Source organism: Triturus cristatus, chromosome 3_1, assembly GCF_964204655.1.
Source record: "Triturus cristatus chromosome 3_1, aTriCri1.1, whole genome shotgun sequence".
Classification (NCBI taxonomy): Eukaryota; Metazoa; Chordata; class Amphibia; order Caudata; family Salamandridae; genus Triturus; species Triturus cristatus.
Window position 1 is genome coordinate 619,747,133 of NC_140583.1, and position 15,170 is coordinate 619,762,302.

At 43.9% G+C, this 15,170-nt stretch overlaps 1 protein-coding gene across 5 annotated transcripts in view; it reads right to left on the reverse strand.

The window, feature by feature from the left end:
* SPG21 (SPG21 abhydrolase domain containing, maspardin) overlaps window positions 1-15,170 on the reverse strand; it is a 339,779-nt gene that overhangs the window by 260,819 nt on the left and 63,790 nt on the right. For all 5 annotated transcript variants that reach the window (XM_085644558.1, XM_085644559.1, XM_085644560.1 and 2 more), the window contains one exon: window positions 11,513-11,606. In XM_085644558.1, the coding sequence (XP_085500684.1) occupies window positions 11,513-11,575 (63 nt within the window). In that variant the 5' untranslated portion in view covers window positions 11,576-11,606. The remainder of the gene's footprint in view (window positions 1-11,512; window positions 11,607-15,170) is intronic.

Genomic DNA, 15,170 nt, shown 5'->3' on the forward strand with positions numbered 1-15,170 from the left:
TGGTTGCATATGGACAGGGCGATAGTGGGAAGAACAATATGGGATCTCATATGGAAACCTAAGAAGCATAGACCCACAAACGCCTACATTAGCACTCCTACCCGAACCACTCTTAAGGTGTGGGACGAGGTATCTAGGGGAAGCGAGTGGACCACATTTCCGTCACCCTACACTCCGATCCATTATAACCCAGAATTCCCCCTGCACAACACGAGGGCCCGTTTGACGCATGGAGGGAGGGTGGTTGCCTAATGCTTGGAGACCTATGTCACAACTATGATCTACTCGCATTTGAAAGTTGCCAAAGGGAGTTTCAACTATCCCCTAACAAGCACTTCCACTATCTCCAACTCAAGCACTGGGCCCTTCACCCACAGGTCAGGGAGGCAGCAACGCGAGAACATCGATAAAAACCTTTGTGCGGCGGGAGGGCTCCATTTCTTATACAGCTTACTGCTCCCTACATTACACTCACCGAGACCCAAATAAATGAATCTCTGGGAACGTAAGACAAAGAGGGAAATCTCCGACAAGGAGTGGAAGCGACTGTGGACAGACATCACCAAGAACAATCACTCCCTAGACTCGAGGGAAGCCCATTTTAAAACTCTTTTTGACTGGTATATGTGCCCCACAAAACTGAAAAAGATATTCCCAGACACCTCTGATCAGTGTTGGAGGGGGTGCGGCCTTCTTGGAGACTTCCGACATTTTTGGTGGGACTGCCCCACAATCAAAACATTTTGGGAGCAAAGTCTGACATACATGAAAGACATGTTGGGCTACCCTGTTCCGACTTCTATGGAAGGGATCCTCTTGGGCATAAGAGACCCATAGCTGGAACACCAAACTAAAGCGGACAGAGCCATTATGTGGGCTTGCATAGGTGCTGCCAAAACCGCAGTTGCTGCAGCATGGAAGTAAAAAGCGGCATCCGAGCTGTCTCAATGGCACTCACTCGTCTGGAAAATTCTTTGAATAAAGAGGATGGCAGACATTTTCAGGGACGACCACAAACATTTTGAATACAAATGGGGTCCATTAGTCACACATCTTACGCAGGGCCTCCCCTTTGCGGTTTGCCCACCCTTACTTCGGGCCATGTATCCGTTCCAGTTTTAGACCACGTTGTCCCTGAGACAGGTATTTCCAACCAGGCAAAGGAGGTCTTTGAGTTGTAGGGTAATGCGAGTGCAATATGGGAGGTGGAGGGTGAGCCTGATGCGGAGTTTTGTATGGTCTGAACTCTTTGGCCACAGGTCAGTCCCTTGTAAATGGTACCCCCTCCCCCCCCCCGCAATTGCAGGGTGCATGTTTTAGTGTAGAACAAAGTGAAGAGTCAACATGGCACCCATCCCTACGTGCCATGCCTACAACCCACTGCCCTGGCAAAGATCAGCCACCCCTCTACCTGGGCACGTGCACTATACCAGTGGGCTCTTATAATATAGGGTCAGCAAAATTTCCCACTAATCAGGTTGAAGCATTAGGGAAGTTTCTGGGTTCCAAGGGATTATTATGCTTAAATGGCAGGTTGGACCCAGACCGCCCAGCTACACAGACTTTTAGAGTAGGCAACCAACAGAGTCCTATAGATTACATCTTTATTCATGCCAGGAACTATGCAATGGTAAAAAAGTTCCGGGTAATCAAGTGTAAGGATAGTGATCATAATGCTCTGTATTGCGAATGTTTAAGGGAACCAACAAGCCCACGAGAAAGAGTGATCCCCCAAAATTTGGTATATCCCAAGCGCTTGACTACTAAATTGACGGAAGAATATGTTGAGAAATTAGCAAGTTTTCAACAACAAAAAAAAAAAAAAAAAGGATAGTGTTGAAGGTCAGCAGGTAGTATGGTACGTGGATATAATAGAACAGGTGGTGCAATGCCTCAGACTGCATCTAAAAAATAAGAAACAGGTCAAGGTAAACACACAACACAGCCAAGGAAGGCAACCTAGGTGGTTTAACTTAGCCTGTCAAAATAAAAAAAAGGGCCATTCGGAAAACAGAACGACGCCAGAGGATAAGTTACGACCAGGGAAACCTAGAGATTCTGCTCAAATTGAAGGAAGAATATAAATCCTTAGTGAGGAAGCAGAAAAGGATTTTTAAAGAAAAATGTTGGGAAGATCTACTAGAGACAATAGAAACTAAAAATGTAAAAGGATTCTGGAGGTTGATACAGGATGCCGCAGGAAGGATCCCGGGAAAAATGAGCTGCGTTGTAGAAGAGGCGGCATGGGTAAACTACATAGGTAATTTATATAAAGCTAGTAGAATTTTGTGTTTTGGTAAGAGGAATATGAAGTTCAACTGGTATTTGGGCCAAACCAAACTAGATGTTGTAAATGAATACAAATACCTTGGAATATGGTTTACAAATTCTTAAAAGTGGGGCACGCATTTGGAGGCACAGAAAATAAAAGTACAACTAGCGGTATGTGGGCTGAAAAGATTCAATCACAGCTATGGTGATATGTCCCATAAACCACTGCTAACGGCTTATAAAGCAATGATCCCCCCCGCAATTCCAATATGGTTCGGAAGTTTTGTGTATAGATGGTAAAAGCGCCTGGGATAAAGATGAAGGGAAATGTTTAAAATCATTACTGTCCCTCCCTAGCTCTGCAATGATCCAGGCAATTAGATTGGAATTAGGTCTGACGGCGTGGAATGTTCAGGTGCAATTAAGTCTACTCAGATTCTGGAATCGTTTGGGTCTTGGGGAGGTCACAAAAGTGTCCCAATAGTGCATGAAGGAAATTCAATCCAGTGAGTTAAAATGGGCTAAAGCTACAAGAAGAAAACTCCAGACCATTTGTGACCACCTGAATGTGAAAATAGATCCGAAGACATTGCAAATCAACGTAACAAAGAGTGTACTTAAAATGCAGGGAAAGGAACTGTCTAGAGCAATAGACGGGAATATCTGAGTAAGAAAGACTGTGTAAAATTTATGAGTAATAGCTGGGAGAAAGACACAAGCTATCCTTACCTAGATATACTACCGAATTGATGGTTAAGAATGGAAGTTTTTAGGCTAAGAATTGGTATTAACCCGGCCTTAACAAATAGCTCAATAAAATCCAGCTTCATGCAACCAGATGGGAAATGTATGTGTAAGATAGGGATGAAATGTAATATTTTACACATTTTATTGGATTGCCGAAATTTTTTAAATCTACGTAAATTATTCCTTCACCCGATCTTTATAAAATATGATGCAAGGGCTCGTTTACAAGCATGAGAGCTTCTTGCTGACATGGAAAACTTAGATATCGCGATAGCTATTGGGAAATATATACAGGGTGTAAATAGGTTCCCTGCTTCATTATAGGCTTAACTGCAGCTAAGAGTATTGTAATTTAAAATGACATTTTATTGGTTTTAAAATTGTTAGGAATGAAGTTTAGGAAAATATGTTAAAATGGGTACCTTGATTTTTATTGCTTAAGAATACGACTTTTTAATGTTTTAGACTCTTTTAAATGTTAATGTATGAGCTATAGTTTAAAGACCAAATGGTCTAAATAAACTCTATTTCTGAACTGAACAGTGGTGAGGGTATCGGTGCATGAAACCTGTACCCCTACAGTGTCTAAGCGAATTCTCAGACATTGTAAGTGCAGTAATGCCATTAGGAGTATATCGTGCTGGGAGTTTGTCATTATGAACTTATGGCTTTACTGAAAACTGGGAAGTTTGGTATCAAACTTCTCAGCACATTAAACCCAAGCTGATGCCAGTGTGGGATTTAGTAAAAAAATAAACTGAGAGGGCATCTTAGAGATGCCCCCTAAAACACGACCTAATACTAGTGTCCAGGCGGAAAGGCTGCTTACCAGCTGCCACCACCAGATAGGTTTCTGGACCCGTATAGAGGTTGCATGGGGTGAAGAGGACCAGGCTGACTGACTGGGTGCAGCTTGTCAGGTAGAAGCGATTCCAGCGAATTGCAGGTCTTTGGATGCCGGCTTTGTGCAGATGTTGGATGAGGATGGAGTGGGAAATAGTGTTGAAGGCTGTGGAAAGGTGGAGTAGGATGAGGGCCAAGGAGTCATCTCTGTGCATGATCCTATGGGTGACATCTATGGCAGTGATGAGGGTGGGTCTTTGTACTGTGGATGGGCCTGAATTGGGAGTGAGTGGTATCAAGGTGGTGGTTGTTTTTTCACTTTTGCTGGGTAAGGTAGGAGGGCGATAGGCCAGTAGTTGGCTAACGTCTTCAGGTCTGCCCCTGGATTATTGAGATGAGTGAGTACTGTAGCACTTTTCCAGGCATCTGCGTAGGGGGGGTGAGATGGAGGGAGTCGTTTAGGATCGAGGTGCAGACTGCGCTGATGGGGTCCAGTCATTTGAGGAAGACATGGTGAGGGAAGGGGTTCCAGAATACTCTGGAGTGTATGGACTGTGTGGTCCTTGCAATTTGTGAGTGGCGATGGTGGGTCTGGTGATCAGGGTGGTTGGTCGAGATGGGCAGGAGGGTTGTGAGTGTTTGAGGGGCCCGGTTGGGGCTCAGTTTCAGTAGATCCAGATAATCTTGTTGCTGAAGAATAGGGACAGCTGCGTGCAAAGGTCCTGTGAGGGAGTTACGCTGGTGGCGCTTGCTGCTGGAGAAATTAAGGCTTTTAATATGGCGAAGATTTCCTTGACGCAGTTAGTGATCTTTTGATGCGGTCGGTCACCATGGAGTGTTTTGTGGCTCCAATTTGCTAATGGTAGCGTTTGAGTGAGGATTTGTAAGGACTGTCTGTGTGATCCAGACTGTCTCCATCTGCATTCAAGTTGCTTGCGGTCTGGTTTTTATGGTTTCAGAGCAGCCACAGTGTTTGCGGAGGCGATGAGCCATGTGTTGAAGATGGAGATGGATTCAGGGAGGTTCCTGTTCAGGACATTGGAATAGGAGTTCGGAAGGACAGGCCAATTCTGGGATCTTGTTGCAATCCTGTTGGGAAGATTTGGCGTTGGTGTGGGCTGAGTTAACTGAAGGTGACGATGGTGTGGTTGGACCAGGTGATCGGTGTGGGCTTATCTACTGTTATGCCATTGACGATGGGGTCCAATAAGTGTCTTGTCTGCAAGTGTGGGGCCTTTCACTCCCCGGGTGAGTCAGAGCTTGGGCAGGTCCCTGAGGATGTTGGTTGTGTTGGGGGGGGGGTCCTCCAGGTTGGTAGGTAAGGTTGCCGAGAACAATGAATGCACTGAAGTCAAGGATCGGCAGGGGGGGCAAAGGTGTGGAGAGGGCAACAAAGACAGCAAGGGTGCTGCCACAGTTGGCGCATGAGCCGTAGGGGGTAGATAAGGGTGTCGCTCAAGATGTCGTTGACGGAGAAGAGTTTGAAGACAAAAAGGTTCCATGTTGCTGGTGATGCTTTCCAAGGTGGAGGAGCTTTGGATGGATGATTTAAAGAAGGTAGCGATTCTGCCTCTGAGTCAGTTTGTCCTGTTTTGTCTTGCAATATGGAATTGGGGGAAGGGTGGAATGGAGACTGGTGAGGGATCCAGTCAGGTTTAATAATTATAATAAGGATAACAGTAATGAAATACAAAAAAAAACCACAATAAGAATTTAATGATGAATGAAGCTCCGAAACAGAGTTTTGCAGTAAATAAATATGGGAATGAAAAGCAATGCACCCCATTAACATGACATTTGCATAATTTATGATGTTATTGGTTTAAGTGTTTGCCCCAGCATGCAAATCGCACAACCATCTGGACAACTTAATTTGCTTAACAGAGGAAGGCAAGACAGAAGGCATTCAAGCGTAAGCCAAGTAGGTTCAAACATAGAAAATGCTGCAGGATCTGGGTCATTAACAGCAACTTTAAACCTGGAAATGGCAAGGCACTCTTGTGCTGCGAGCTACAACAAACCACGTTTGGAGTGAAGCAATACAGCGCAGCAACTGTTTTACATACCGCCGAATCATCTCAAGAAAGAGAGCAAATAGTATGCATGCTCCTCCCACCCCTTCTCTCAAAACTGGGACCAAAGTAAGAGGACGATGGGACAGACATCTAAAAATCGAGCACATCTGGTCAACCCAAGACAGCGAATACATAGAAGAACAGCCAGTGAAATGATGGAGACAAAAAGTCTCCCAAGTGTGAAGGGTGAGGAATAGGACAGGCATCTTTTGCACAGGGTGGACTAGGGCATACAAGGTCACTGATTAGGTTAGACTTTTGTCATTTACCAGGACAAAGGAAGGTGAGGGTAGAAGTAGAGGGTGTATGCTCAAATGAAGAGCAGCTCACATGCATCTCTCGAACAGTGTTAGAGATCATGAGCTCGTCTTCGTAAAAAATGAAGGAAGTCATGTACGATTCTACTGTTGAGTGTAGCCCTGACGTGGTCAGTACCAGACCTCACTTGTTACTTACCCATGTGTGTGGCCTCAATGAGAGGCAGGTAGGAGCAAAATGGAGGATAAGTGCCACAGACTACGTGCGGTTATATCTGATATCTGTTAAGTGATACCTGGATTTGGAGTTCTGGATTAAAGAGGCTTTATTAAAGTGAAGAATAAGGTTATTTCATTTTTTGGGAGCATTGCCGGAAAAGGATCTGGAAAGCATCAACTATTTCCTGAAATGTGGACCTTCTGTTTTTGCAACAGGGGGTCTCCAGAAAAGGAATGTTTTTCGGGGAGTTATTTTGGAGTTTGACTGTTCAGAACATTGGATGGCAAGCAGTTCTCATGGCGCTTTTTAAATGTTTATGAGAAGCATGGCAGCAACATTTCGGACTGCTCGAAGTGTGGCTAGTTTGTTTTTCAGTACACCAGTAGGGGGGGGGTGGGGGGGGCGGGGAGTAAAAATGAAGATGGGAGTCAACCAAAGACTCAAAGGCCATCTCCAAATCTAGGAAGGAAAGAGCATGTTTTAAGCTTTTTGCATTTGTTGAGGCAGAAAATGACGGACTTACTCATAGTTTAGATGTGACTTTTGAGGGAAAGATTGAAGTGAAGCAGAAAGCCAAGCACTTGGCAGCAGTGGCAAATTTCGGGGGGATAACTGTTCATTTTTATAAAAGACTTGAGCAACAGAAGATTGTAGCCGATCTAGGTTTGGTTTGCATTTCAGGTGGTTTTGCTTCATCCGTCTGTTGATGTGCTGAAGTGGGGATTTCAATTTCACTTTCATTGTATTTACATGATCATTACTTATAAACAACTTTAACTGTTTCAGTCTATGGGGTTGGCTTAATTCATTATAGTTTTTCATTTGCATTGCAAAGATTTATTACCCTAATGAAGGGCTATTGGTGCGTAAAATGAATTGGGATTCTTTTTAAGGATTTGTTTTAATGACACTAGGATTAAGAAATCTAAACCAGGCAAATAATTATTTTTTAAGAAAGATGTAGAAAATGGTTTTGACAATGAGTGAATAAATAATAAAAAAGAGGAGCTTTTTTAACACCAACCTTTTGTCAGTACTGCTTTTGATATTTAAAAAAACGATACCAAATGCATTATGATTAGAAAACTTTAAGTTTCTAAATTATCATTAACTCAGACTGCAAGGGAGTGTATTGGGTATTTTGCAGAGAAGAACCACAGAACTATGGCATATACTGAGTGACAGGGCACATAACCTATGCTCCCAGAATTGGTTTAAAGCAAACTAGAAAGTGCTCACTAGATGCATTTCAAATATACAGAAATTGAGTAGAATTAGGGAAGCAGTGTCACCAGCTATTTACAGTTTGTTCTGAAAATAGTAACAAGTTTCAGTTTGCAATAAACAAATCAGCGACAAGGAGAGTAAGAATAGTGCATGAGCGTGCAAACAGGATAGATTACTTTTATGCATGATGGCGACACCATCCCAGTTTTTCCTGTGATTATTGATGATGTATATAGAGAGGGTGGGGGAAGGATGTTTAGAAGAGAGGTTAAGGAGAAATATTTAAGGAGTGGTTAAGTCAGGTTTCAGTCACAAATAGATTTCCTCCATCACAGCAGTGTGAGAGGTTAGTGAATTTTGACGTTTTAGCCATATAGTTAAGGAGAGCACATATAATGGTGGGGAAAGCAGAATTAATAGGAGAGTGTTCATAGAGACAACCGTCTTGAAGAGATTTGCAGGTCAGTATCTTCTAGAAAGGAAACAAGGCTTTCTAAATAAATAAATCACATGACTGGAGTGTGAGTAAGCAGCACCAGTATTAAGGCTTTGAGAGAGAGTTCACAGGGTTTAGTGTTGTGGCATGGGGAGAATGCCAAGGACTGAAGGGAGCAGTTGCTGGTACAAAGATTGGACAAGGAGGTGTAGAATTTCCTTCATGGTATGGACTTTCTTGGTAAAGACTTCAACTTTTCTGGTAATAAGCTCCAGAGTGAAGGAGAGATGATGTCGAGGGGGAGAGGATGGGATGAAAGGATAACTGGTAAGACGATAGAGCTAGACGAGCATTTGGGCAGATAGCATGAAGCACATTATGGGAAGGAAGACAGTTTATGGGGTTAATTCTATGGAGAGCTAGTGCAAAACACCTTTTCAGTGTTCACTTGATACAAGGGAGAACGGGAGGTGGAGGCACCAATGGCAATTTGGAAATCTCCATATAGATGAAGAATCCGAGAGGGGGATCATTTCAGGGGGGCAGCATAATTGGAGGATTAAAGAGAAAGGAGATTACGCGATAGCGGTTGCATTGCCAGAAACAGAGTGGCAGAGGAGTGATTATCAACTGGAAATTGTGATCAGGTTGGTAAAGGCCAAGTATAAGGAGGGGTGGCTGATTCAGGAAGCTGATGGGGAACATATACAGATAACTGAAGAATGGGAAGTAGAATGAAGTAAGGATTAATAAACAGTCATACAAGCACTGGCAATGCAAATAGGTACGGCTTCAAAATAATACTGTCTGCTAATGTGAAGCATTAAAAGTAAATATAATGGAAATGCATATATATTTGTGAGGAAGCAATGAACTGTAGAATAATACTAATGTTGGTTAAAAGGTTGGGCAACAGTTGCACTGTCAAGCCACACCTAAAAACATGAATGTTATTGACTGCCCTCTTCCCATCTGTGCTGCTGCCACAGAAAAACAACATAATGTATCTAGTTACCAAAGACACTTTAATAACATTACAATGTCATGTGTGTGCCCCTGAAAGTTCAAGCTCAGGCAGCTGCATAAATAAACAAAATGATCATGGCCGTGTGGAGGGCAAGAGCTTTTGTGTGGAAGCACACAACTTCTGCCGCCCAATCCAAACATGTGCTCCTGATTCCCAACATGTAAGTGTAGCCAAACCTCATGACCTGGTGAGTCTCACATAATTGTCTGGTGACTGCTGCGCTGCCAAGCAAGATCAAAAAAAGGAACTTGGAAGCATAAGGTATTTAAAGTTCCTCTATAGAGCTGCTTTACCAAGGGGTGATGAAAAACTTTACAGTCAGAAACTGAAAAAAAGAGGAATTGGAGGTAGAAAAAAACTGGCAACGAGAAATTGCAGAGAGAAGCAACAGCTGTAGGAACGAAACTCCAAAGTTCAGCTGTTAATCAGTGATCATAGAACAGAAGTAAACCAACATAGGTAAACAAATAGCTATACTCCAAGACACAGACAACAAGCAGTGCAAGGAAGAAGACGCGGCCACAGAAACATGAAAACAGAGCAATGGAAAAAAGATTATGGATAAATTCCAGTGAGAAAATAAGAAGTGGAGAAGATGCATATTAAAGTAAACGTGCAGAGACAATTCGACCTCTGCACTCTATGTCAGAAAATTAGATTCAAATGGAAGGAAGAAAATGGCGGAATGCGACCTGTAGCATGTTAAGATATTGTACTCTTATTTATCAAATGGCATGGAAGAATGACTATATTGAACACTCACCAAGTCTAATATGATCAGCAGCAGGTTAGCACCATCAGTGTCTCCTTTCATACCATCTAACAGTAGAACACAACTGATTAAATGCTATGTAGATGGTGAAAACCAGTCTTGGCTGGATATAGGGTGTCAATAGACTAGATTACAAAAACGTTTTTAGTTGCTGTACAAAAATGCCTACATAAGTGTGGTATAGCAAGACGTCTCAACATTTCACTGGAATTAGCTTCAGGCTTCTTTCAGAAGGGGACATAAACTGTGTCAACAACATTTAACTTTGGTTGAATCTGTGTTTTTTGTTATGGCCTCAGCAATGCTGACCGACAGACCGCGAGACTCAACTGGTCAGTAGGTTTATCCAAAGAATACCCTACCCACATAATCCTCCCCCCCCCCCCATAGCTGAAGCTGACTACCTTCTCTTTCCACCACTGGACTAGAAGAGGAGGCTGCTGGCTGGTGGAAATGGATTCTTTTGTAAGGAGAAATACCGTTTTACCTTCATTTCATGGATGTGAATGCAGCATCCGGCAGAACTAACAACCCCACATGGCCAGTGTCCTTGCTTCACTCCCAGGTGTGCATATTATACTGTATTTGTGGTCGGTTATAAGTGTAGGAGAGGTCGTGGTGATAAGACTCAAAGTTCGGACTGCTTTATGAAGTGCTGTTGAGGACAGGGTAATCGATATAAACATGCATTTCTTTGGGTCATTTACATTAGAGGGAGAGCATTACATCTGTAGCCTAACAGATGAAGGCGTGCGGAATCCATTCGGAACAGTGTCAGAAAAACAACATTTTAGACAGCTAGGGATTAGTTACGACGACGTATCAGACAGGGGTGGTATACGGATTATTAAACGGATTACTTGTTTTACTGTATTAAGCCTGAAGTTCAATCCTAGTTGTGTGCTACGAATTCCCGGAGTGAGAACAAACTGGCAGGTTGCTCTATAATAATAGAAAATGATCATGCTTTTAAGTGGAAGAGGCAACAGTGGAAAGGATGGACAGAGTCCTTCCACTTCAACATGACGACGTTTGTAAACATCATAAGAGGCTGTGCATGCCTCCTTTCTTGAGAAAGAAAATTGGTTCCTTTAAATAAAAAAATATATAAAAAAGCAACCTTTTTTTCCAAACACAGAAGTATTATCCTCAGGGGTGTTTTTCGGTCCTCCTCCCTTAAAACGTGAAGGGCAGACAGGGTTAATCTTTATGGGAAAGCAAGAGGTCAGGGATACAGCCCAGATGGGTTGGCAGCCCTCCGCTACTGTTAAATGTTGTAAGAAACCATGGAGAAGAAATCTAGAGTCGAAGCCTAACCACCGCCCTTCTCACAGAAATAGCATGTTTTACGTAATTTCTAACTCACGTGGCTAGAGGGAACACATATTTGAAAGGTTGCTTCGCAATAAAAGAGAAACGATTTGTTTCCCACACAGCCACGTCAAAACATGCAAACAAGTCCCCTAAAAAAAAAAAAAACTTCACATAGATGGAAATTGGCAATACAGATCTTAACACAGAGAGCGAACAAAACCAGCCGCGCCTCATTAAAGTTTCTTAAAGCTGATTAAACAACAACTGCGAGGATCTCGGAAACTCCGACTATGTAACAGTTTAAACGTGAGGAGAACTCCTACCTTTTTAAGCGGAACAGTGCTTCGGAACCAGTTGTAATCCGGAGAAACTTTGATCTCCCCCATGATGTCCGGCGCGGAAGGAAGCCAGAGGAGCCTGTAAGTAAAGACGTGAAGCATCAGACCACGCAGAATGAGCCGCCCAATAAAAGGCCGCCTGCACTGCAGCCTTGTGATACCAACACACGAGTCTTGCATCAAAACAATCCTGACCGCAGGGGTTTCCTCTCTCCGCCTCTGCCGATCAGTATTACCGATCTGACGTTTTTTTTAGAACAATTTCTAGATGATCAAGAAAATGCTTTGCTGCAATGTTGTTTTTTTTACTACAAAGCACTGCACGGCTTATACGGTTGCAGTGTGCTCCTCTGGTCGCCGATAGACCCCGTATTTAAACAGCCCAAAAATACATTTTTAAAATATACTCTAGACCTGTGTCCGCCCGGCAGTGATCGGATACCCATAAATCTGATGCCTGCCTTCAGTACTTACCATATATGCCACTGCCAGGATACGCAGCAGAGGCTACATGGCAATGATCTATATCGGCCAACCAGATTTAGTATTTTTTGTGAAATCGTATTTCAAGTTAATAACGTCGACACCTAGAAATTCATGTCACCCAGGCATTTACATTTGATGCAAGTCTCTTAATTTATAGATATATCAGATCAGAAGTACTTATAAACATTAAGAAAGATTACTAAAACAGACATGGTTTGCAGAAATAAAAGGTATGATAAGACATCCAGCTTCTTCGCATGATATTAATGCCTTGGGATTAAAGGGAGATGCACTCACTTCACATAAAAAAATTGTAACAGCATTTTAAAATTGCTAGTTTAAATAAATGCAGTATGTTTAATTGGCAGGCACGTTGAAATGTATTTAGTAAAAAGTGGATATTAGATTCTGGTGGTGGTAGAAAGGATAATGCCTATTCGGGAAAAAGGGATACAAGTAAAAACCTGGGGACACCATTGTCAACACCTCCAATGTGTGAATTCAATACTGACTGAGATAAAAGCCTATGAGGATTGCAGTTGGCAGAAGTTGCCGGAATCACTAAATCCATTTTTCTGGAGTCTGATGGATCACTAAATCCATTTTCTGAGACGGATGTCATGCTCAATATCATTTACAGGGGGCACGACCGAGCCGGCGACCAAGATGGTTGCACGGCGTTGAAGTTTCACCAGCTCATCCCCGAAATAACTGGATAACTGCAGCATTGGGGACCATCCACATCACCCACAATCGTTTTCACCTTCCCAATGGTGAAGTGGACATGCGCCTTGCCTGAAGCGGTCACTGGGGAAGTGAGACATGAGCGAGATCAGCCTTGCGTGCGGTAAGGGCCCGGCCTTGCCTCGGAAGGTCAGCGGCGACCAGGGCCGCGGGCAGGCTTTAGGGTAGGTCCGCCGAGACCTGCAGGGTACCACCATTGCGAACAAGTTCTCACCGCCGCTCCGGAGCCGCAGCCCCCAACCGATATCCTGCTGTGTGGGGTGGCGGGCCATTGCTCTCCTGACTGCTGGCGGCAGCCTGCATGGAGAAGCAGCAGCGTGGACACTATCGGCGGCTAAATTGGGCCGCGGCGCGCGTGTCGGGTGATTGACCTGCATTGGTCTGTTCAGGCCTTCACATCAGTCCGCTGCCACAGTGCTGCCTCTGTGTGGCCGAGGGAGCTGTTGGTGAAGGCCCTGAAACCTCCCCCATACACCCACGTAGAGACAACCGGTGGGAGCGTCAGCTAAAACCAACATGAGGCATTGGGATTGGACTGGTCCCTAGTAGGCCGTGACCGTAGGCATCAATAACCCCCAAAAGGGCAAGCTAGTACCACAGTATTTGGTTCCGCATGGGGCAAAAGTAGGATTTTCACAGGAGACGCATCCCACTCCTAGATCTATACTGTCCTATACTACCGCTTGGGCACCACACAAGTTCTTTTCCACATACAGCAAGTACTCCAGCGGGGTTTGCATTTTAATCCACAGTTCATTTCCCTTTATGCTTAAAGAAGGTCTCAGCAATAGGGAGGGGAGGTATGTAGCGGTCACAGGCAGCTCTGGCGGGCCGGAAAGTGCTGTTATTAAATGTATATGCTCCAAATGTAGATTCTCCAGATGTTTTCTGAGAGTTGCTGGCTATAAGGGAGAGAGTGGATGTAAGTCATGACATCATGGGGGGGGGGGGGGCGACCTAAATGTATGCATTAATCCTGCTCTAGACTCAACGGCAAGCGTCCAAGGTGGTAAACCCAGCACGCTTCAGATACTCTAAGATATATACCATGTACTCCCTTATAGATGCGTGGCGACATCAGCAAGCGCTATCCCCGGGGCATACATATTACTTGGCACCACATGGCATCTGGTCCCGTCTAGATTATTAGCTACTATTTTAGTCGCTCCTGCCTCTGCTGACTAAGGTAAACTCCCTCCACCGTACGCTTTCAGATCATGCTTCTGTATATATGGTGTTGACCATTCCATTCCCGGTGCATGTGGCATATGTTTGGAAATTTCCATGTCATGTTCTTCTTGACTCGGTGTTCTGGGAAGAACTCTGATCTGCTAGAATTGAATAATTTAGCTCAACGAAGGAACCGTTGCCACACAGGACATTCTCTGAAAAGCCTTCAAGGCCTATAGATGCAGGGTAACTATAGCCAAACAGGGTGGCATACTCCGTGATATCCGCCACGCCTTAGTGCGGGTTGAGACTGCTCTACAGAAAATTGACGACACAACCCAGGGACTCTATATTGCCCAGTTACAGCTTTGAGCACAAGCGAAGGAGAATTTCGTGATCTTGCTGATCAGGAGGTGAACTTCCTTGGGTAGTATGCTAGGGTCCACCGTTACGGAGAAGGCGAACGCTCTGGCTGCACATTGGCTAGACTGCTTTGCAGTGACCGATACCAGACCTCACACTTGCAGATGGTACTCAGTCCTCGGATAATGGTGAGGTTCTGGAGGAATTGTTGCGTTACTATACTGAACTTCACTGAACTTTATACCTCCAGCTATGCAGAGGAGGATTGTGAACTTGCAGATTACCTCGCCGAGGTGGCCATGGTATGGCTGTCCTGCCCGCAGCAGCAATTTCTTAGCGTGGAGGAGATAGCTACCGCTATTGAATCCATGGATGGGTCTAAAGCCCCAGGCTCTGATGGACAGTCAGGAATATTTTATAAAACGTAAAAAACACTTACTTGCACCCAGCTTCCTGGAACTCTATGCCGAAGTGCTGGATGACATCTAATTGCTGAGAATGGAAATTGAGAAGGACAACTAGAATGTACAGGTGAATGTATGGACCTGAACCTAGATGAATCAGGGAAGCATGCAAACTAGACCCCATTGGTTTATTTTACACTTTGAGAATGAGCAAATAAGCAGCACTTGCATGTTTGTATATGACATTATTTACACATACTTTTTGTTTATATGATTATATTTCCACCTGCAGGTACTTCTGCAGTGTCATTACACAACCATAGATCAAACAGGGTCTAACCTCAAACTCGAGTTTAGCAAGCCCTATGATGAAGCATGCCACAACTTTGTGGGTGAGGGCAGTTTTTCAAACAAACATCTTTTGCCACTTGATTTGATAGCGTAAGTTTGTTTACTCCTACTTCTTTTTTTTGTGT